General features: G+C 54.6%; 5 protein-coding genes across 5 annotated transcripts; 4 read left to right on the plus strand and 1 right to left on the minus strand.

Annotated features, from left to right (window-relative positions):
- Window positions 1–753: 753 nt before the first annotated feature.
- On the plus strand, window positions 754–3071 carry GUITHDRAFT_140169 (hypothetical protein; the record flags this gene model as incomplete). The annotated part of the gene is made up of 9 exons (XM_005830627.1): window positions 754–1120; window positions 1172–1318; window positions 1370–1510; window positions 1561–1716; window positions 1988–2137; window positions 2191–2385; window positions 2454–2618; window positions 2672–2836; window positions 2887–3071. The coding sequence occupies 9 exons, from the start codon at window positions 754–756 to the stop codon at window positions 3069–3071; spliced, it is 1671 nt and encodes a 556-aa protein (XP_005830684.1).
- Window positions 3072–3998: 927 nt separating this feature from the next.
- Window positions 3999–5294, plus strand: GUITHDRAFT_49199 (hypothetical protein; the record flags this gene model as incomplete). The annotated part of the gene is made up of 3 exons (XM_005830628.1): window positions 3999–4243; window positions 4493–5032; window positions 5078–5294. Coding segments are annotated over 3 exons (1002 nt in total), but the record flags the coding sequence as incomplete, so codon positions are not given.
- A 7831-nt stretch (window positions 5295–13125) lies between these two features.
- On the plus strand, window positions 13126–13752 carry GUITHDRAFT_110162 (hypothetical protein; the record flags this gene model as incomplete). The annotated part of the gene is made up of 1 exon (XM_005830629.1): window positions 13126–13752. The coding sequence occupies one exon, from the start codon at window positions 13126–13128 to the stop codon at window positions 13750–13752; it is 627 nt and encodes a 208-aa protein (XP_005830686.1).
- Window positions 13753–16196: 2444 nt separating this feature from the next.
- GUITHDRAFT_72782 (hypothetical protein) lies at window positions 16197–17277 on the minus strand (the record flags this gene model as incomplete). Its single annotated transcript, XM_005830630.1, has 5 exons — window positions 16197–16307; window positions 16356–16400; window positions 16461–16637; window positions 16738–16797; window positions 16846–17277. 5 exons carry the CDS (start codon window positions 17275–17277, stop codon window positions 16197–16199), a joined length of 825 nt encoding a protein of 274 aa, XP_005830687.1.
- A 303-nt stretch (window positions 17278–17580) lies between these two features.
- GUITHDRAFT_110164 (hypothetical protein) lies at window positions 17581–21045 on the plus strand (the record flags this gene model as incomplete). Its single annotated transcript, XM_005830631.1, has 14 exons — window positions 17581–17701; window positions 17762–17837; window positions 17993–18085; window positions 18133–18196; window positions 18242–18310; window positions 18355–18513; window positions 18554–19950; window positions 19996–20117; window positions 20166–20221; window positions 20271–20479; window positions 20633–20725; window positions 20770–20845; window positions 20889–20952; window positions 20996–21045. The coding sequence occupies 14 exons, from the start codon at window positions 17581–17583 to the stop codon at window positions 21043–21045; spliced, it is 2649 nt and encodes an 882-aa protein (XP_005830688.1).
- Window positions 21046–21195: the final 150 nt, after the last annotated feature.

A 21195-nucleotide genomic window follows, 5' to 3' on the forward strand; every position in this document is an offset into this window, starting at 1 on the left:
TCTGTCTTCGTCTGTTGCCTTCAATCTTCCTTTCCTAGAACCTCCCCGCAGGGAGAGGCTCGTCAACATATGTGGTAGATGAAATCCAGACCATATTGTTGGACATATTCTTCGATGCATGGCAGCATCACAGCTATTCAACTCGTCTTGGTTTATAGTGACTTTTGCTTGGCACACAAGGTATGTCAGCCAGCAAACGACAATGATTTGCCAGATCTGAGACATGATGGGTACAGTATGTTTTGTGACAATCTTTTTGTGACAATATCAGCTTGTAGATCCCAGCCGGAGAGGTCAAGTCCAAAAGCTGGTTTACACCTGCAAAACACGATGATCACAGCACTCCCTCGACTTCCATCAGCCTATCGTCAATCTCTGCCTCTCCCTTCTACATGCGCTCTCCTCGCTCGAGGCATTGATGAGTCCCTTCGCCCAGATGTCCCCCGTTGCAATTTCCGTTACTCCGATGTATATCCCGGGCCCGGGCACCGACTTCAGTGATGCGTACTTCTGTCAATTCAGATTTTTTTTGCGTACCTCCGAGGGAAAGTTGGCCTAAAGTTAAGATTTTTTCATTTGGTACCCCTTCATGTAAAGTACCCTCACCCCTGTTAGGTCTAATTCATCACCCCACCCAGACAAATCCATCACCCCACCTACTCTATTGAAATCCTGAAGTAGAAATTTCTGTTCACTACCCCTTGCTTTCACCTCATCAGCCACCCTCCCTCCTCCAGGTCAAAGTGCGCGAGCATGGCGGAGGCACGGGGGAGTCCCCACTCGTTGGTGTTGGCAGTGGCGTCTTCTCTTGCCTCACCAGTCCTCCTCTATCCGCTGCTGTTGCTTCTCTTTGCTGCATCTCCTTCACCAGTCATGGCAGGTACAGTCATGCCGTGGGTAGACCTGACTCGAAATCCTCCTCCGAACCTGTATGCCGCCGGCACTTGTGTGGTGAACAATGTCGCGTACGTGTTCGATGGTAGTACGATCTACACGCTCAGCGATCCTCAAGGCAGCTGGTCCAAGATAACAGCACAGGGATCCACCGGAGCATACGGTCTCTGGGGGTTCAGGATGGTTACAGACAACACTTACCTCTATACGTACGGTTACCAAGGAGGTAAAACTTTTCGTAAAGCTCGTCTGAATGATGGTGACAAGCTGTACGCAGGCACATCACCCTTGTATCGGTTTCAAATCTCCACATCCACATGGTCGATCGTCAACGCTACAGGCTCACCTGCATCACAAAGCGCATTTGCAATGGCATACCTGTCTAACAAGATCTACGTCTTTGGCGGTTACAACAGGAACGATGGTGAATATCTTATCACATGATGACACTTGTCTCACTCCATGTCATGATCAGAACTGACAAATTACATGAGTCTCTTTGACATTTCTACCTCTACGTGGTCAACGCTCACGGTCTCGAGCATTCAGCCATCGGCCCGCTATTATGCCCAGATGGTTGCGATAGGAAACTTGTTATACATGTATGGAGGAGCATGTACGCAGACGCTGCATACATGACGTGGTTGGCTGACTGAGTGTATGTAGATGCGTCTGCAAGCTACGACGACGTCTACACCTTCAGTCCTTTGAACAATACCTGGACACTGCTCGATGTTGCGACTGGAAGTCGACCGACAGGAGGAGGAAGTTACTTCTCGATGACAAGTATCGGAAGCTTGATCTACGTCTTTGGAGGCGAGAGTGAGTTAACCGTCAGACCAGAATGGTGTGGTATGCCTGACATCAAATCGCATCGCAGATAGCAACAACCAAGTGAACACGTTTGATACCTCCAACAAGGCTTGGACTCTGCTTACAACGAAAGGATCCCAACCTGAAGCAAGATTGTCTGCGGCTTTGTTCCCTTTGAGCAAGAGCTCGAGCACATATCTTGTAGTACATGGTGGAATAACAGGCAGTACTAGTGAGTCTCGTGCTTACTTTTACTCACACTAGTGACTTGTGCTTGTAGGTAATCAAGTGCTCAGCAACATCTTGCGATGGACTCTGGACCTGACGAGTTCAGAGTGGACAAAGAAAGATGACACTGTGCCTTCAAGTCGCTCTTTCTTTGCAATGTCATCTGTGAGCAAGCTCTATGTCGTCTCAGGATATGGAGCAGGTTGAACAACACAATGTTGATGATGCCTCGATGTGTTGACCCGATGCACGCAGACAACACCTACAATCCGTACGTGTACACGCCCTCTACCGACTCCTGGCAAGTCAAAAATGTATCAGGGTTCGAGTTTTTGTGGAATCAAAGAGAGAGTGCTGCAATGGTATCAGTAGGAACCAAGACTTACTTACACGGGGGGTATAGTAGTCTTCAAACAACGGCTTACAACTACGAAGTCAACGTTCTATTTGGTGAGACTTGATTGAGACGAAGACTCGTGCAAGGCTGCCTGCACATCTGTTGTTAACCATTCCACCAGGTCAAATGACGATCTTTGACACGGCAGCAGAGGCATGGAGTCATGTCTACTACAGTTCCCTCTCCACCTCATCGACGTATCCATCTAAGCGATATGGCCATGCAATGACTGCGCTTGGGACTGCGATCTACCTATTCGGCGGTTATGAATACACCTATTCGAGTGGTGAGTTGGAACGAAGTATTGATAAGCATGCTGTGATGACTTGCGTTTATCAGGTGATGGTCAGCTCAAAAGTGACCTTTACAAGTTTGACACATCTAGCTACCTGTGGAGTCTGCTGAGTGCAGGCGGGTCGAAGCCTTCAGCCCGATATCGGCATGGGATGGTGGCAGTAAACGGCAAGATCTACTTGTACGGGGGAGCAGAGAGTCACGACACAAGTGAGAAGATCTAGAGCTGTATCCCATACCTTGATTGAGCTTCTTTATAGATACGACTGCTGACACCAACGTGTACGTGCTGGACCCAAGCGCGTTGACATGGAGCATCCTGTCGACCGCAGGATCGACTCCCTCTGGACGTCGAATGCACAGCATGGTCTCTATGGGATCGCAGATCTACCTCTTCGGAGGAAATGATCCCGCCTCAGGCAAGTCTGGCCGTGAGATGACCTGATTATTTCTGACGAGGTCTCAAGGCAACCTGGCAGACAATAACCTTTACGAGCTGAATACCTTGACCCAGACATGGAGCATCAAAGCGACTAGTGGCAGTCCAGCTGCACGCTCGGGACACGGCATGGCAAGCTTGGATGGATACTTGTATATATTTGGAGGTTACGGCTCTGACGGTACAAGGAAGAGAGCTTGACGTACATGGTAGACTAACGTGAGAACAGGGTATGACACCCAAGACTTGTACAAGATTCTGATATCAAGTAGCTGCGAAATCGGATACGGATACGTGTCGTCGTCAAGCTGCACGGCCTGTGCCGTAGGATACTACAAGAGCTCAGTCGCCAACGTGGCATGCGACGCATGCTCAGGCATGACGACGACAGCATCAACAGCAAGCAGCTCGGCCAGCAGCTGCCTATGCAATGCCGGATACACAGGCCCGTCGGGCGCAACCTGTGCTGCTTGCAGCTCAGGCACATACAAGAGCAGCCTCGGCAGCCAAGCCTGCACCTCCTGTCCTGCCGGCACGTCTACATACGGGACAGGAAGCACACAAGCGAGCGACTGTCAGTGTGCGGCAGGGTACGGGTACTCGACGTCGTCATCAAGCTGCACGGCCTGTGCCGTAGGATACTACAAGAGCTCAGTCGCCAACGTGGCATGCGACGCATGCTCAGGCATGACGACAACAGCATCAACAGGCAGTAACTCTTCGACTAGCTGCCTATGCAATGCCGGATATGAGAGTACGGCTTCACTTACCTGCACTGCCTGTGCCGTAGGATACTACAAGAGCTCAGTCGCCAACGTGGCATGCACGACCTGTCCTCTTTACTCCTCAAGCTCTTCTACCGGCAGTATCTCAGTCAGCTCTTGCACATGCAATGCCGGATACACAGGCCCGTCGGGCGCAACCTGTGCTGCTTGCAGCTCAGGCACATACAAGAGCAGCCTCGGCAGCCAAGCCTGCACCTCCTGTCCTGCCGGCACGTCTACATACGGGACAGGAAGCACACAAGCGAGCGACTGTCAGTGTGCGGCAGGGTACGGGTACTCGACGTCGTCATCAAGCTGCACGGCCTGTGCCGTAGGAAAGTACAAATCTTATACAGGAAATAGCGTGTGCACCGATTGCTCTGCTGGCAAGTACTCGACGGTCGGAGCGACCGCGTGCTTGACGTGTCGCGCCAACTCCTACAGCGCCGCAGGGAGCTCGCAGTCAGGGTGCGTATGCAACAGCGGCTACGGAGCGACGACCATCTACGAAGACTGCGTTAAGTGTCCGGCTGGGACGGTGACTGATCTCTCTACTTCTCAATGTGTCACTTGCTCAGAAGGAAAGTATGCCGTCGAGTCGACAGGGGAGTGTCAGTCCTGTCCCCTCTTTACCTCGTCCGTTGCTGGTAGTTCGTCGGCGAGCAACTGCACGTGCAATTTGGGATACACGCAATCCGGTTCAACCTGTGCTGCTTGCAGCTCAGGCACATACAAGAGCAGCCTCGGCAGCCAAGCCTGCACCTCCTGTCCTGCCGGCACGTCTACGTACGTTACAGGAAGCACGCAGGTGAGCGACTGTCAGTGCACCGCGGGATATGGATCCAACGCCGCCTCTTCCTCTGGCTGCTCCCCGTGTGCTGCGGGCAAGTACAAATCTGATTTGGGAAACTTTGTCTGCACCGATTGCTCTGCTGGCAAGTACTCGACGGTCGGAGCGACCGCGTGCTTGACGTGTCGCGCCAACTCCTACAGCGCCGCAGGGAGCTCGCAGTCAGGGTGCGTATGCAACAGCGGCTACGGAGCGACGACCATCACTGAGGCCTGTCAAGCATGCGCAGCTGGGACGTACTCGGACTCGACGATGAACGAGTGCGTGACGTGTGCAGCTGGGAAATACTCAGACTCAGCACGATTTGGGTGCGTCAGCTGTCCTGCTTACTCCTCTTCTTCTGCTGGCAGCTCGTCGGCGAGCAACTGCACGTGCATTGCGGGATATGAGCAGCAAAGCTCCGGGTGTACTGGGTGCGTCATTGGTCACTACAAGCCGCTTGCAGGGTCATCGCCTTGCACGGCCTGTCCAGCGCACATGACGACACTCTCTGGCGCGTCTACCTCACAGTCGGATTGCGTCTGCGACAAGGGATACACGCTCAACCTCTCTTCCGGTCTGTGTGTCGCTTGTGCTGCTGGGACATACAAGAGCCAGCTTGGCTCAAGCGCCTGCATGACGTGTGGAGTTAACAAGACTTCTGTGTCCGCAAGCGTGTCAACCGCTTCCTGTGTATGTCAAGATGGGTATGGCACGACAGGGACAGGAGATGGATGCTCTGCGTGCTCCATAGGAACATACAACCAGCAATGCGCCTCGACCTCCTGTGCTTGTCAGGCGTGTCCTGCAAACTCACTGACTACCCAGACGGGGTCGTTGACGCTTGACAGCTGCTTGTGCGCCGCAAACTACTATGAGATCCGGTCGTCGTCAGGTCTTGTCTGCAACAAGTGTGCACTTGGGAAGTACAGCTCCATGGGGGCTAAAGTCTGTTCCGACTGTAAGATCTGCGAGTACGGTCAAGGAGCTCAAGAATGCTCCGCAGGCGCAGCTTGTGTGGATGTATGTAGCTCCAACCAGTATTACCAGCCCGGAGCCACCTCCAACTGTCAAACCTGCACGTCATGTGACGGCAAGAAGCTCGTCAGGAACTGCTCGAAGTTTGGTGATGCTGTTTGTGTTCCCAGCACATGCTCGTTGAGCTGTGACGAGGGAACATACGCGACGTCAGACTGCCCGCAGCAATGTTCGTCTTGCATTCAATGTCCTGCAGGTCAGGTGAGGTACGGGTGCGGGGGAACAAGCCCTGGCTCCTGCTACACATGCAACCCAGGCTTCTTCACGATTACCAACAACAGCGAATCTTGCAGTGCCTGTGCAGCTGGCAGCTTCTCTGACGTGTCCGGAAGTACATCATGCAAGATGTGCGGGCTAGGGAAGTACAGCTCTCAGTCTGTGATAGGATCAAGCACTTGCTACTTGTGTCCTGCTAACTCATACACGTCATCATCCGGATCGTCTTCCATCGAGGCTTGTCAGTGCAACGCAGGCTTCGCAGGTCAAGACGGAGGCCCCTGCAATGAGTGCGCAGTTGGCACATACAAGAGCAGCCTCGGCAGCCAAGCCTGCACCTCCTGTCCTGCCGGCACGTCTACGTACGTTACAGGAAGCACGCAGGTGAGCGACTGTCAGTGCACCGCGGGATATGGATCCAACGCCGCCTCTTCCTCTGGCTGCTCCCCGTGTGCTGCGGGCAAGTACAAATCTGATTTGGGAAACTTTGTCTGCACCGATTGCTCTGCTGGCAAGTACTCGACGGTCGGAGCGACCGCGTGCTTGACGTGTCGCGCCAACTCCTACAGCGCCGCAGGGAGCTCGCAGTCAGGGTGCGTATGCAACAGCGGCTACGGAGCGACGACCATCACTGAGGCCTGTCAAGCATGCGCAGCTGGGACGTACTCGGACTCGACGATGAACGAGTGCGTGACGTGTGCAGCTGGGAAATACTCCGCGTCCATGCAAGGGGCTTGCACAGCTTGTCCTGCGGACATGACTTCAGCAGCAGGTGCGATCAGCGAGTCTGAGTGCCTCTGCTTGGAAGGCTACACCAAGTCAGAGTCGAGCTGCATGGCGTGCGCCGCCGGGTCATACAAGAACAGCATCGGGAACATGGCATGCCTTTCGTGCTCCGATGCCGCAAGCTGCCCCATCGGAACTTACAAGCCTGACTGCCCGTCAGCATCGCGAGTCGACAAGCAATGTGAGCCGTGCATGAACAAACCTAACAACAGCGTCTACACGACCAACGGAGGTAACCGGGACGCATGCAAGTACCAGTGTGCGGAGGGATACAAGCTCAACTGCGAGACCAACACTTGTCAGATCTGTCAGCCTGGCTCGCAGTACTACTCCCCGCCTGCTGCAGACTGTAAAGAGTGTCCCGTCGGCGGGAAGTGCGACGGCTCTACCTTGCAGCCCAAAGTCGCCGGCTCAGCCTGGGGCTGGGAAGGAGGTATCCTCCGCATCCAGGCTTGCCCAGCTGGATACATCCTAATCCGCAACGAGTTAAACTCCCAGCTGGACGACTGCAGCGAGTGTCCTCCCTCCTATTACAGCCCCGTCCCTGCAAGCTACAAGGACCAGATCCAAAGCGTCAGCTCACCGTCCGCTGTCCTCTTGAAGTGTTTGCCGTGTGAGCTGGATAAGGTCGACTGCCCGGGAGGCAGCCAGTACATCGCGAAGTCAGGATTCTGGACGCTTAGCGAGCCGTCCACGAGCAGGCGAGCTGAGGCCAAGAACGCCTCCAGCAGCTTCAGCATCCCCATCTATCGCTGCCCCCCTGACGCTTGCGAGCAAGGCAACAACTGCACCGTCGGTCGCACTGGGGTGCTTTGCGCTCTCTGTGCTGAAGGATACTACGTGGCGGGCACGGCGTACGGTGAGTGCAGAGCGGTTGAGACGTTTCCCTCGTTGCTCCTCTCACTCTCATGTCAGGAGCACAGTGCAAGCCTTGCATGGGAAACATTGAGCGCTTCAAGACCGGAGGGCAAGTGCTTTTCGTGCTCGTGATGCTCGTCCTATGGTACGTGTTGATCCTCCGCCCGCTGCTCGGCTTGTCGAAGCCGGAGAAGCGAGCGACTAACGACGTGACGACCTGGACGAGGATCGTCTACTACCTCAAGAGAGCCTGGGAGTACCTGAGGCTGGTGATCAGCTTTCTCCAGGTCACTTCCTCCTTCACAAACTCCTACAACGTCCCTTGGCCTCTAGAAGTTCAGAACCTCTTCAAGATCGCAGCGGCTTTCAAGTGAGTGACGGAGGGGACGTGGCTGTGGCGGTGGGGGCTCAGAAGAGGGGTGGGGTGGGAGGAGGAAGAGAGCGGATGGAGGGAGCTGACGCAAGTGGGCAGGTTCGACTTGTTCGCCTTCACAGGCATGCACTGTCTGCTGTCGGGGATGACGTTCAGCCAGAGACTCGACCTCTACGGCGTTGGGCCTGTGGTGGTCGGGGTGTTCATGCTCCTTCCCCTGCCGTTCCTCAGGAAGACAAGCCCTGCCAACGTGCTCAGAGACTCCCTCCGCCCCTGGTGCATCTTCCGCTTCAACCTAGCGAGACTCTGCCCCTGGTCCGACCAGGAGGACGAGGATGGCACCAAGAATCGTGTAGATCTGCTTGCCAAGGGTGAGGACATGAAGCCGGAGCAAGTCATGGAGCAAGTCGCACAGGTCAACGAGTACAACGCGCATGTGCAGGAGAGAGTCTGGTTTTGGTTTCTCTTCTGGTAGCTCATCACCTTGTGCTCTGTTTCTCCTGACGTTTGTGTGCTCAGGTGCTTCTTGATCTATCCTCTCCTCGCCATCTTCGCTTCCTCAGGCTTCATCTGCAAGACCGTCGGGTCCAACAAGTACCTCCTCATCGACTTCTCCGAGGCCTGCCCCGTCTCCGACGCCTCGAAGCCCATCTTCTGGAAGGTGGTGGTCATCTTCCTTGCCTACCCCGTGGGGATACCAGTCTTCTTCCTCTGGATGCTCTGGCGGCATGAGGTCCCGAGGCTGGCTCGGGTGAAGAAGGAGAACCTGCTCTTCATCGAGGTGCTCAAGGAGTTCAAGACCCGAGCTGAGCGAGACAAGGAGAGGCAGCCGGTGGTCCGGAAGATCGCCCACCTCCTCCACGAGCACAGCAGCCACCGCAACCGCCTCCTCATCTCCGACAACCTCACACCCTCTGAGCTCGAGTCCGTCCTGCAGTTTGAGTGCGTGCGACTGCCCTTCCTCGCTTCCCCACCCTCTATCTCTCCCTTCCCTCCTCCCTACCGTTCCCTTCTCTTCTTTCTGTGCCTGCCTCCCTCTCTTCGTCGCGCCCTCCTCTTGTAAACGGGTGGAGCAGGTGGTGGCACGACAGCTTGACGGAGACCGACGATCATCAGTACCTTCGACTGGTTCCGCATGCTCCCTCTTGTCTCCATGCGTCCTGACTGCGTCGTGGCAGAAATGGCTGCACACGTCCAAGCAGGAGAAAGGCGAGGGCGCGATGGATCAGGCGCAGGAGGCAATCAAGAGAAGAACGCTCTCGAGTCTGAGGAGGTGGAAGCGAGAGGTGGAGGAGCAGCTCGGGAAGCTGCAGTCACAGGAGGTGAGCGGGACGAGAACTCAGCAGCTCTTGGAGAACAGAATCATCTGGTGCAAAAGCGCGATGCGGTGGATCCACAAGTGCCCAGCACATCTGTTCCGCGACTCGCTGCCTCCCGGGCACGAGGGGGAAGACTTGTACAAGTGTATCGTGTTCATCAACAACCTCCTCTTCGACGAGGCGCGAGACTTTCTCCTCCAGGGTCAGGAGGTGGTGGGCAGGTGGAAAAAGCAGGTCGACGATCACTCGCTTGCTCATGCGACCGCTCGCAAAGATCTAGGGTTTGAGGATGACGATGAGATGGAGCAGTACTGCTGCTTCCTCCCGGCCTCCAAGCAGCCTCTCGAGCGCGAGTCCTCGAGTTTTATGCAGCGGTTGTTCTCGCGGGACCTGAAGAAGCTCGTGCAGGAGGGCAAGCAAAACGTGACGCTCGCCGAGAAAGACCTCGACCTGGTCGCTCGCTACCTGCGCATCCAGGAGGCGATCTGGGTGAGGAGCATCTGCGAGAAGCTCGACAAGGAGAGGCAGGAAGGCAGAGACGATGAGGACGAGGATGGCGTACTGGCAGTGGAAGAGGAGGAGGTCGACCCTGAGCAGGTGGAGGTGAAGATGCTTGGTCGGGGAGGAGAAGGAAGTCAAATCTTCCAGTCCAGCGAAGACGGGGAGGGCATCATTGACACAGGAGAGCTGCAGGAAGGCTTCACGCGGCAGAGCTGGCTGCGCTACTTCATGAAGCGAGGCTTCTCCAACCACACCAGACGCGCCTTCGACTGGCTCCTCCTCCCTGGGTGGAACAGAGCCTATCCTGCGGGTCCGGCTCGGCTCTTTGCCTGGATCGACCAGGAGGGACGATGGTCGAGCATCGTCGGGGCACGGGAGGAGAAGCGGCAAGAGGTGCTGCTACAAGCAGCTCGCAGCTACTTCGAGCAGAGGAAGGCGCTGTCGCGGTTCCCCATGGCGCTGGAAGAGCTAGTCATCCGCCTGCAGGAGATCCGCCTCAAGGAGGCCGTGCTTCTCCTCGGACGACAGCTGCAGTACCAGGGAAAGATCGCGGTCCCGCCATGCCGGTGGATGACCCAAGACGAGCTGCTGGAGCGAAGGAGCCGATTGAAGATCAAGGCAATGCAAGTGTCATCAGAAGAAGAAGAAGCGTTCGAGGACGAGGACGATCTGATCAACATCGAGAAGATAGCGGTTCATCAAGCTGGCTTCATCTTCCAGGCTTACAAGGTGAGCTTGTGCTGCTGCTGTCATACGATAAACGTGTCAAGGTGGACTTTTGGTTCTTTGAGATCGTCGACATGCTGCGAAAGTGAGAGTCGCTGCGTGGCGTCGGCTTGCTCCTCACCTTGTCATGCGGCAGGTTCTTGATGATGGGCATTGTCAACTTCATCTTCCCCGACTCGCCTCAGCAGACAGCAGCTGGCTGCGCTGTGGCCTTCACTTCTCTCCTCCTCGCCATCTACTTTCGTCCCTTTGTCAACAGGCGGCTCAACACCTTGTATCAGCTCGCGCTCTTCACGCAAACGCTGACGCTATTCTGTGAGCTCTCTCGTTGTCGCGATGATGGGTCTGACGGGTCATGACAGACGGGCTGATGCTTGACTTGCAGAGGTACTGGTGACGAGGTGCAGCCTCTCCTTGACACGTGTGATGCTCCACAGCTTGCAGTACAGGTTGGACGAGGTGGTGACGGGCGGGACGGAGCAGACGACCTTGACCATCATCATCATCGCATCCAACATCTCCGTCTTGTTCCTTCCGGTGATTCTTTGGATAGCGCAAGAGGATGTCATCGACCGCTCTTGGCGCTTCCTCGTCACCAAGACTGGCCTGCGCCGATGTCTGTCACGGATGGTCTCGTCCTCGCTCGCCGCGCTGCTTGCTGATGACTTTGATGCAGGAGGCAAGACGAGGAGCAGGACAGATCAACCAGGGAGCGCAGAACTACATGCTTTACCCGTCGAAGATCGCAGAAGTTGACCACCCGACATCTCAGAGGAGGATGTCGAAGCGCAAGATGTCGTCCTTGGCCTCTCTCGCGCCCCTCACTCCCACCTCCCCGACAAGCATGACGGAAGTCTGCATGTCCTCCTCTCTCTGCACCATCGATATGACCAGCTCTGCTCCGACTGAGGAGGAGAGGATGATATTTGTGCACACAGATGAAGAGGAGATCCGGGAGGAGTAGGAGGGCGGGCATTTCGGGTATCAGAGCCGTTCTGTTCAGAGGGCTGCCTGCCACTTCGCAATGAGATCAGCCTACACTTTATAATACACAAGACAGAGAGGATCCACCAAATGTCTACGCGCCGTCCGACTGCTTGCGAAGGAGTCACTGAATCGCACAGGCCGCCCAACGGCGAGAAGAGAAAAGACAGCGAGAACCAACCCTCATACTGCCGATTGCTGTCCCCCAAACTTAACTGATACTTTCACGTAACTACGCGCAACTGAGACCATTCCCCCGCGCCATTGGAAGAGTGAACAAGCGGACTCCGCCCCAGTGGAAGTAGTAGAGTAAAATCAAGCAAATAGTAGAGTAAAATCAAGCAAATAGTAGAGTAGAATCAAGGAAATAGTAGAGTAAAATCAAAGAAGTAAGTAAAGAAGTAGTAGAGTAAAATCAAGAAGTAGTTCTTTTTTAAAATCGTACTGAGTTTGATTTGATTTGTGGGGTAGTTCGATAGTGTGGGGTCGGGATCCAGGGATGGTGGGTGTAGTCGCTTCTAAACTTTAAGAGGGGTGGGTTCCTCAAATACTAGGGGTGGTAAATGCAACACACAAATTATTTGGAGAATTGAGCTAATTGTGCCCCCTAAAGATGATTTGATTCATGCTGTGAAAGATGGATATAGTGTGGGTGGGGGTACATATTATTGTACCGAATTGAACCCCCCGGTCTAAACCTCAGAGTGTCAATCTGTACCCATCAGACTGGTTCGATTCTGTAGGCACCGGTAGTCAAAACCCAACGCAGAAACGCAGCACCCCACCTTTAGTTAGCAGTAGTACCCTCTCGACTACCCCTTGTTTTTCCTCCACGTCCTGTTCATCGTGACGGCTCTCCAGGTGTCAACTACCCCACCCTTTCGGCTAAATTTCGAACAGACCTCCTTCCTGCTACCCTTTTAGACCCCACCCTTCTCTCTGATTCAACTACCCCTGCTGAAATCGGTTTAGCTTTGGAGCACCCCTGCGTTTGGGACCTCTACCTGTATCACACCACCCACAGAAATTACCACCCCACCTACTCAATTATTTCTATCAGTTTTTTCACCCCCACCCCTTCTTCCTACCATCCGACGCCATGTCCTTCTTGTCCTACATGGTGCCGCTTTCTTCCTCCTCTCCCCCCCCTCCCCCCTCCACCAATACCTTCACTTCATTCTCTGCTCTCGCAACTGCTCCCGCTCCCGCAACTGCTCCCTCTTCCCTTCTGACTTCATGGCAACCCTCTTCTTCCTCATCTGCATCGACCGTGTCTTCTTTGCTTCCTTCTATCCAATCATCGGCAGCCCCTTCATCCTCCTTGTTAGATACTGCTTTCCCCTTTGTAGGTTCTGCATCCTCTAGCACCTCCATGCATCCTTCTGCCTCTGATGCATCAGCGGCCTCATCGACCACATTCCCTACCAACTTACCGGTTTCTTTGGCTCCTACCCACTCTTGTACTCCAGCTCCATTGCCTTCCTCCAGCAGCCTCTTGTCCCGAGCAGGCGATTTGATCCCTTCAAAGATCATTGACAGCTTTGAATCATTGTCGAATCCTTCGAATCATGGACTTTCATCTCGAGCAACGCAAATAGCATCTATTCTCCCGGATCTAGCAGCACTTGCTCTGCCTCCACGATTTTCAGGTGATCTCTGCACCATAATGGGAAGAGGAGGTTCGTCTCCGACAGGATTCGCGATAGGCATCATTCTGGGGCCGATCATCGCCGTGCAGAAGATGGCCGGCATCATCGGGGTTGATCTCACTGCCGAATCCATGGGGATGCAGGAACCGGACTATGCCTTCTCTCCAGCAAGTGTTGGGCAGCGTCTGGACTCTCTAGAGATCTGTGAGGTCAAGCGCAGCAGCAGCCAAGTCGACCAGGAGGAGGTAGTGTGTGCTGTGTGTCAATGTGCCTTCGAGGATGAGGAGCAAGGCTTCGTGCTACGGGGGTGCCAACACAAGTTCCACGTTCAATGTCTCTCGCCATGGCTTGAGAGAAGGCACACTTGCCCCTGCTGTCGCGAATCTCTAGGAAGCACTCCCTTAAGGAGTTCTCGGCCCACAGTCTCCATCGCAGAACTTAGGGAAGAGGATGTTCCAGCAGAGGCGTCGCCCGGCCCCGAAACCTCGGAGATAGAAGACTGTGGACATGAGGCTTCCTGTGAGGTCAAAGGTGGAAGACCAGATCTGAACGAGTACTCGGGTGCAGGAAAAGCGTTTGAGAAGAATAACCTTGAGCTCGAGCCCATGTGCTTGTCGCTAACGAAAGAGAGGACATCATATTGACGACAGTGTTAAGAGTATATACACATTAAATGACATGATTTGAGAGACCGAGGAATACAAGGGCGAATGTCTGTACAATGATGTTGCTTCATGAATCTTGTCTGATTCTCTTCGTCATCTCCTCCATCTCCACCTGCAGAGCGACATACTGCGATCTGCGCTATGAATCACTGAGAGGCAAACAGGTGAAGAACTCACAGCTGCCACCATAAGTCCCTCTCTTCTTCAGTCTCTCCCTCACTTCCTCCCGTTCCTCCTCTTGCTATCTCGAGCGCCATACGGCACCTGACGCTCGAGTCAACGGGATCTCAAGAGCAAGAGAATAACCTTGTGCTAAACTCTTCCTCTCCCAGCTTCAAGACGAGAGAATGCCGAGCTTCACTTGACGCTAAGAGGAAAGTCATCCTTTTCTGCAGCATATTCTCCTCCTCGCCCTCACAATCCTGCACCCAGGCACTCACCTGCGCGAAGGAGCATGAACCTGGAGTACTCGTTCCCTGCAGCAGGATAGTCGGCAGCTGGGAGCACAGGAAGAGCGTCTCCTCCCCTCGGCGACTCGTCCAAAGTCTCGTCCAGCAGCGAGCAGTCTAACGTGGAGTCTCCAGGAGAGGTTCTGGAGGAGTCATGCGAGGAGGGGGAGGAATGCTGTCCAAAGCTCTCTGTCGCATCGACATCCCCTCGGCTAGATGTTGTGGGACTCTTGAAACCTGCATCAGCTTCCTCCCGAGAGAGGCTCGATGACGATATGGTTGAGGACGTCCGTGAAGTTTCCAAGATCTTCCATTCAACTTCACATCTCTCCTCCTGCCACCGGGACAAGTTTCCGGAGTCAAAGTTTTGTCCTTCCTCTGAACTCTGTCTTTCAACTCCTTCCGTCGATCCTCTCCTAATGAGGTTCTCTCCGTTCTCTTCCTCTGCTGGGGATTCTTTCCCTCCTTCATCTCTCAAATGCCAGCCATCCTACATCAAAATCACCCGGAGCAAGTAGAAGGAGGAACTCACCGCGCCTCTCTCACGCGAGCATGAAAGCCCCGACATTGGACCGCTCAGTGCGTCAAGCAGCAGCATGTTACCATGCGCCACTTGGTTAAGCCCGCCCAGGTCACTCCCAGCCGTTGTCATCAGTTCCTCAAGTGCTCCTTCAAGGTTTCCCAGCTGCCCTTTGTCTGTGTGATCCACGTGGCCTGACGTCAAAATTTTGCCCTCGATGACAAGGTTCTGTTGGTAGAACCACTCCAGCAGCGCTGCATGCCCATCCTCAGCTCGCCGAACCTTCTCCTCGAATTCATCCGCGATGGTCACGTCTGGGTTCCAAGCCTCCTCGCCCTGCAGCGCGTCCTCCTCCTCAGACTGCAGCTCGTCGAGCTTGGGCTGAAAACTCTTCCCTTCCACTGCCTCGTCTTCTGCAGGTTGCAGGTCACAGAGGGTGAGGAGACAAGAGGCGGCAATAACAACAACCTCTCGAGGGCTCGACTATGTCGGGAAGAGCAGAAACTTCTTGACGTGCGATGTCGTCAACCGTGGGACGATGGTACTGCTTCCTGCACTAGAGATTCACTCAACCATCTCCACGTGCTCCTGTCGGACCTCATTCCCGAGCTTTTTGCCGGCGGCGGGTTCAAGTGCTTGAGGTCAAAGAGGATTGGCGGCCTTTCTGCTCCTCTCGGACCAGTCAAGCACCTTCGACACAAAAGCTGCAAGTAACCGATGTTGGGGGTCGTGGGCTTGAGCTTGAGCTGCCTCCAAACCCCAGCTGCTCCTCCTCTGCGTTCCTCCTCCCCAGACTTGCGGGCGGCGGGAGGATCGGCAGGCACCTGGTGAGCTTTGTGCACCTGCGGCTTAGCCAATGCTATCGCCAGCGGAGTTCCAGCTCGCTTCCTGCCCATCCTCTAGGAGCGAATGAGTCAGAGCAGTGCTAGGGAAAAGCAGACCTGGAGGAGGGTTGGAGACCGATCGGCTGCTCGACCTCTAAGGCTGGCATGCTGTTGCGTTGTCTTGAGAGCTGGTACACGCGATCAGCTCAGCGATCAGCGTACCGAAACTGAACCTGTTGAAGGATCGAGCTGGGCCTCTGCTGGAGAAGCTTCTTTCGGCCTGGCTTTCGGTTGCGGTCTGGGCAACTCCCTCGGGACGTGCAGCCTCGGATGAGCTGAGAAAGGACGAGACGGCAACCCAGCTGGTCTCAGTCGCTGTAGCAAGTTGACAGCCTCTTGCTTCGTGGCGCCTGGAGGCAGACGTTAGGGAGGCACATCCAGTGCTGCCGGCGTTACCTGCGCCTCCTTCTCTTCCACACGAAGAAAGAGGTCGAGAGGTCGAGATCGCAGCATGAACCTTCGCCTTGTCCTGGAGGTGAGAAGTGAAAACGGAGAATGAGCTGCAGCGTTGAAGTACCACAAGTTGATCAGTAAATCGGTAGCTCTCCAAGTCAAGCTCTCCTTTCATCGTCAGATCGGCCAGTTTCCTTTCAAACACGTTATGGAGACGAATGGAGCGAGGAGAGGAGACCGGAGAAGCTCTTCAGTTGTCGGTCTGCTCCTGACGTCCTTCTGCAGGCACTAAAAGTCCTTGAGCCAAACGACAATCTCAGCAGGCACAGAGCTTACATCGTCCACAATCCTCGTCATCACCTGGGAGTAGGAAGAAGGAATCTACAAGGCATCACGTAGTAAGAAAGGATGAGTGAGAGCAGCGACAGCAAGACGGCAGACCGGAAGATATCGTCCTCGCACAATCTTGAGCACTAACGCCCCGTGGTTGGCAGCCTCGAACGGATGCTTGAAGGTGCAGAGCTCGTATAGAACACAGCCGAGGGACCAGACGTCAGACTTCTCGTTGTATGCTCGACCCTCACAGAGCTCGGGGGAAAGATAATAAGGAGTTCCAACCTGCATCGAAAAGCTCACGACGAAGTAGCATACTTGATGAACGAGTGGACAAGGCAGGAGAATGTGAGGATGGAAGTGAACAAGGGAGAAGGGAACGCACCATCGTCATCGCCATGTCCATGGTGTTGTCGAGTATCTTCGCTACTCCAAGGTCGCCAAGCTGCGCAGTCGTCTCCTCAGGCAGCGGTGAACGGGAGGGCAGTGTTACCTTGACGTCGCCGGTCTTGGTCAGAAAGATGTTCATGGTCTTGACATCTCGATGAAGAATCCTCTGTGAGTGAATGTGGAGGAGGCCGAGGGCTGTCTGTATGACATACTTCCAGACTTGTTTCTCCTGCAGCATCCTCGTCTGTCGTTTGATCATCTCGTACATAGTCCCTCCCTCTGCGATCTCCGTGACGATGTAGAGCGTCATGCCCTCCTGGAACGACGAGAGGTATCGGATTACATGCTCGTGCCTCAGCCTCGACAGCACTCGAACTTCATGGGCCGCCTCCTCCCTCATCTTCCTTGACATCCTCGACAGCTCCACAGCTTTGATCGCTACGACGCTCCCGTCCAACTTATTCCTTGCTCGATACACGCATCCTTGCGCTCCCTTGCCGAGCTCCTTGCCGAGCTCGAAGTCTCCTCGTCCCATCCTCGCCCTCTCCTATCCGCTCTCTCTATCCTCTTCTTCTCTCTGCTCCAGAGCCTATCCACCCTCGGGCATTGTCATTCCTCCAACCAACGCCCGATCTGAAAAACCCGATCAGAGACAAACTTCACTCAATTGAAGGTCGGGAGATGCGGGGACGGGGATGGAGGCGAGGGAGGCAAGAGAGGCAAGAGAGGGAGGGAGGGAGGGAGGGAGGGGAGGGGATAGAAGAGCGAGGGAGGCAAGGGAGGCAAGGGAGGGAGGGATGGGATGGGATGGGATAGAAGAGCGAGAGAGTGAAGAACAATGAGCTTCAACACCATCGTCGCTTCTGAAGGAGAAGATGGCGACAACGACAAGCCGAACCGCTTCAAAGATGCTCGAGCTCCAAAGTCTTCCATGGGTGACTTTGGCGAGTATTTTGCGGGTGAGCGAGGGAGGAGAGGGAGAGGCTGGTGGTAACTCAGCTTGTCGATGTCCTTGACAGATAAGATTCGGAAGCTACGAGAGACTGTGCAATCTGAACGAGCAAGTGAGACTACTGGCAGTGTCGCCATTTTCAGGTAGCATGTGCCAGGTCGCGCATGTTGCTGATCGACAGCAGTGGGGTTTGTGTGTGGGTCGACGGATACACGCAGCCGAGCAACCGAGAGATCAGAGAGATCATGTCGCCTCCTCTCGCTCCCTTCCCGCCATGTTCGGGCTGATCCCACAGCAGGGCGCAGCATGGCGGACGATACGAGCACTACTTTGACGCGACGGTCGTGACGCATGTGATCGCAGAGACACTTGCGGAAACACACTTTCAAAGGTTGAAGGAAGAGAAGACAAGTGCCATGATCATGACGGGGCAAGCAGGTATCGCTCCATGAAGAGAAACATACAGGTGGTCCGCCCTGCTTGGATCTCAGCATGCGTAGGTGTAGGGTTGTGCATCTGCTCGCTGCTGATGTTCCTTGCTTGTCAGCTGAAAGCTGGAGAACTGCTGAGCTGCTCCGAGTTCTTGCTGGAGAGAACGTCGCTTGACATCGGGCAGGTCGCCATGTTCAAGGCTGGATCGCCGCACTCACCTGACAGCAGAGCTCAATCTCGTCGTTCTTGAGGGCAGGAGGAGGGAAGGCGAAGGTTGTCGATGCTCTCAGCTTGAAGCCTGTGGGCGCCTCGCGAGGAAACGATGACGAGAGCATCGGACAGACGCAGGGAAAGAGAGAGCGGCTCCCTCGCTTCAGAATGTCGCAGGTTTCTGCTTCCTTCCCTTTGCCTCGCTGAGAAACTGTAGGAATTCTGCGCTCAAGTTCCGATAGACAATGAGAAAAGCTGCGAGAGGAAAGACTGGAGACGAGAAGATGGAGCAGAGAACTTTCATGCAAGCAGAGACAGTGACGAGCATGAGAAGAGAGACAACCCGACTGAACGACGAGAGCAGAACAGGCACGGGCAACATGAGACAGAACGCAGCGAGCCAGCCAACGAGCTGATCTCGACTCACAATATGTATCATGAATCGTTAGAGAGGCAGATGCCAGAGTCTGTCAAGGAGACACACGATGATGAAGCTGCGCGTGTCTCTGCCTTGCAACAAGAAGAGATCAGCGCTGAAGAGTTGGAATGCATCTTGCAGGTCGAGAAGTTGTTGAGCTCCGGTGGCGCCTCCTCCCTCGGTCAAGAGAGTGGGAGGAAGCACAAGAGACCGAAGATGCATCGATGCGAGGAGACACCAACGATCTCGTGGGTGGGAGGCGAGGACAACCAGCGAATTGATGAAGACAGAAACACAAGCGGCAGCTCTTACTTTCAGAGGGTATGGCAGAGGAAGAAGCGGATGCTCGAGGTAGAGAGGTCGAGTGCTCATGGGCTATGCTGGGGCCAACGGAATGCTTCTTTCGAGGATGACGGAAAGGAGCGACTGACTGTCTTTGTGGGATGTCACGACCCTCTGCTTGCAAGCTCGTCAAGAGGTCAATTGCCCACAAGTGGCACCAATTCAATGAGTGACGGAAAAGAAGAGAAGGGAAATCTAGATGGTAAGGAGCAAGTACCCGGTTTACCTCCTGAACTTTCGACACTCTCACGCATGAGGCACATGCGGAGGAAGCTTCAGGACGAGCTCAAGCAACTCTCCCTCCTTCGCTTTGCTCTCACCTCTTGCCGACTTTGCTTGTCGTCCTTCATCATCACGGGCTCTTGTGCTGCTGTGCTTCATTTCTCTGCGCTTATTTCTGAACCGCCAGAGCAATCGGACGGCCTTAGGTTGGATGGACCCGAAGACTTAGAGTCCCACCTCGAGACGCGCCTGGCGAGTGGCCTGAGGGTGCCTTTCCACGCCGGCAGCGGCTCTGAATTGAGCGGAGCATTTGAGAGGTACAGGAGCAAGAGTTGTGAGGGAGATCAATCGGGCATTGTGAAGATGTCAAGAGACGACGTGAGAAGAAGGATGAGCATGAGAGAAGAGACGAACGTTGATCGACAGGAGCAACGGGAGCACGAAGACAAGAGGGATCACCAGCCATCACGTCAAGATCGGACAGCTCAGCAGCAAGCAAAGAAAGAACGAGAGGCGACATCATCCAGCCTTGTCGATCCTCCTCGCCTCTCACAGATAGACCCTGATATCATGAAAGAGCTTCCTCTCGAGATCCGGGCTGAGCTGCTGTTACATCTCAAGGGGACGTCAAGGTCTTCTTTGCGGGTCTCGTTTCACTTGCTGACTTGCCCTGTCAGGAGCTCAGCACAAGACAAGAAATCTGACCATAACAAGAAGTACACGAGTGCGAAGCTCGCCAATAAGGGGAAGAAGCAGATGAAGGGGATGAACTTTCACTCCCACCCTCAACCACCATCATGTGAGCTTGTCATGCTATTGATCACTTCTCAAGCTATCCACATCTCAGTTCATAATGACAAGCTCGACCAGTCTGTGCTCAAGGAGCTACAACGGAGCATGGGGGTAAGAGCATTGCCCAGAACCGTGACAAGCTCACGTTCGTGTTCTCTAGGCAGAATGGGTGAGGGAGAACGTCAAGGAGAACTACACGACGAGCTCGGGAACGAGGAAGCGAGCCAGGGAGGAGGGTCCAAGACGCGTCAAGGAGGAGCTGGAGAGGGAAAGGCAGCATGAGCATGAGCAGGAAACAGAGCATGAGAGCCCAGTCTTGCAACTTCCTTGCGGTGAGACGGCTAGGTTGAGGAAGGCGATCAGCGACTGGTTAGTCAAGATCGACGTAGGGACTTGTTTTCCCCTCTTTCCCGACTGACGCGACTCTGTCAACAGAACCCCAGGGATGTACATGCCAGACTGTTGACCACTCTTCTTCAGTGCGCTGACGCCTCCATCGATGACTAGATGACGCTGCTGCAGCTCCTTGATCGCTCGAGAACGACGCCTGGACGCTGCTTACGTCCTCATGCGCATGCTCACCCGCAAGCAGGAAGATTATCCGAAGTGGAGGAGGTTGTCTTGCTTGTGCTCCTTCCCCTCTTACGAGACTTTCAAAGAGTGTTGTCAGCTGTGATGCTGCAAGGACAAGCTCTGGTCGCTCGCCTTCACCGAGGAGTGCTGAAACTCGAAGATGTGTGAAGTTTAGAGTCCGTTATCATCCCCTCTTTGGACTCAGAGATCCCTTGGGCAAACTAAGGCATGGAACCAGCAGCTCGAAACAGAGCCGGAGACCGTTGCAGGTAAAGTGACGTCCCTTAGTCTTTGGCCCTGATCATATTCAAGGTATCGATCCCCGATACAACTTCCGAGACGAAGTTTTACTCGCTGCCTGACCTGAGGGTATTTGAGTAAAGGTTTTGTACGGAATCGCATACCCCTCCAACGACCCGAAACCGAGTATGGGAAAGGGGGTCCGAACCTTTGAAGGGGTAGCTAGACGAGGCGAGGCCGAATATGCCGAATGAGAGAGAAGAGGAGGAGAA

This window comes from Guillardia theta (assembly GCF_000315625.1).
Source record: "Guillardia theta CCMP2712 unplaced genomic scaffold GUITHscaffold_44, whole genome shotgun sequence".
Lineage (NCBI taxonomy): Eukaryota > Cryptophyceae > Pyrenomonadales > Geminigeraceae > Guillardia > Guillardia theta.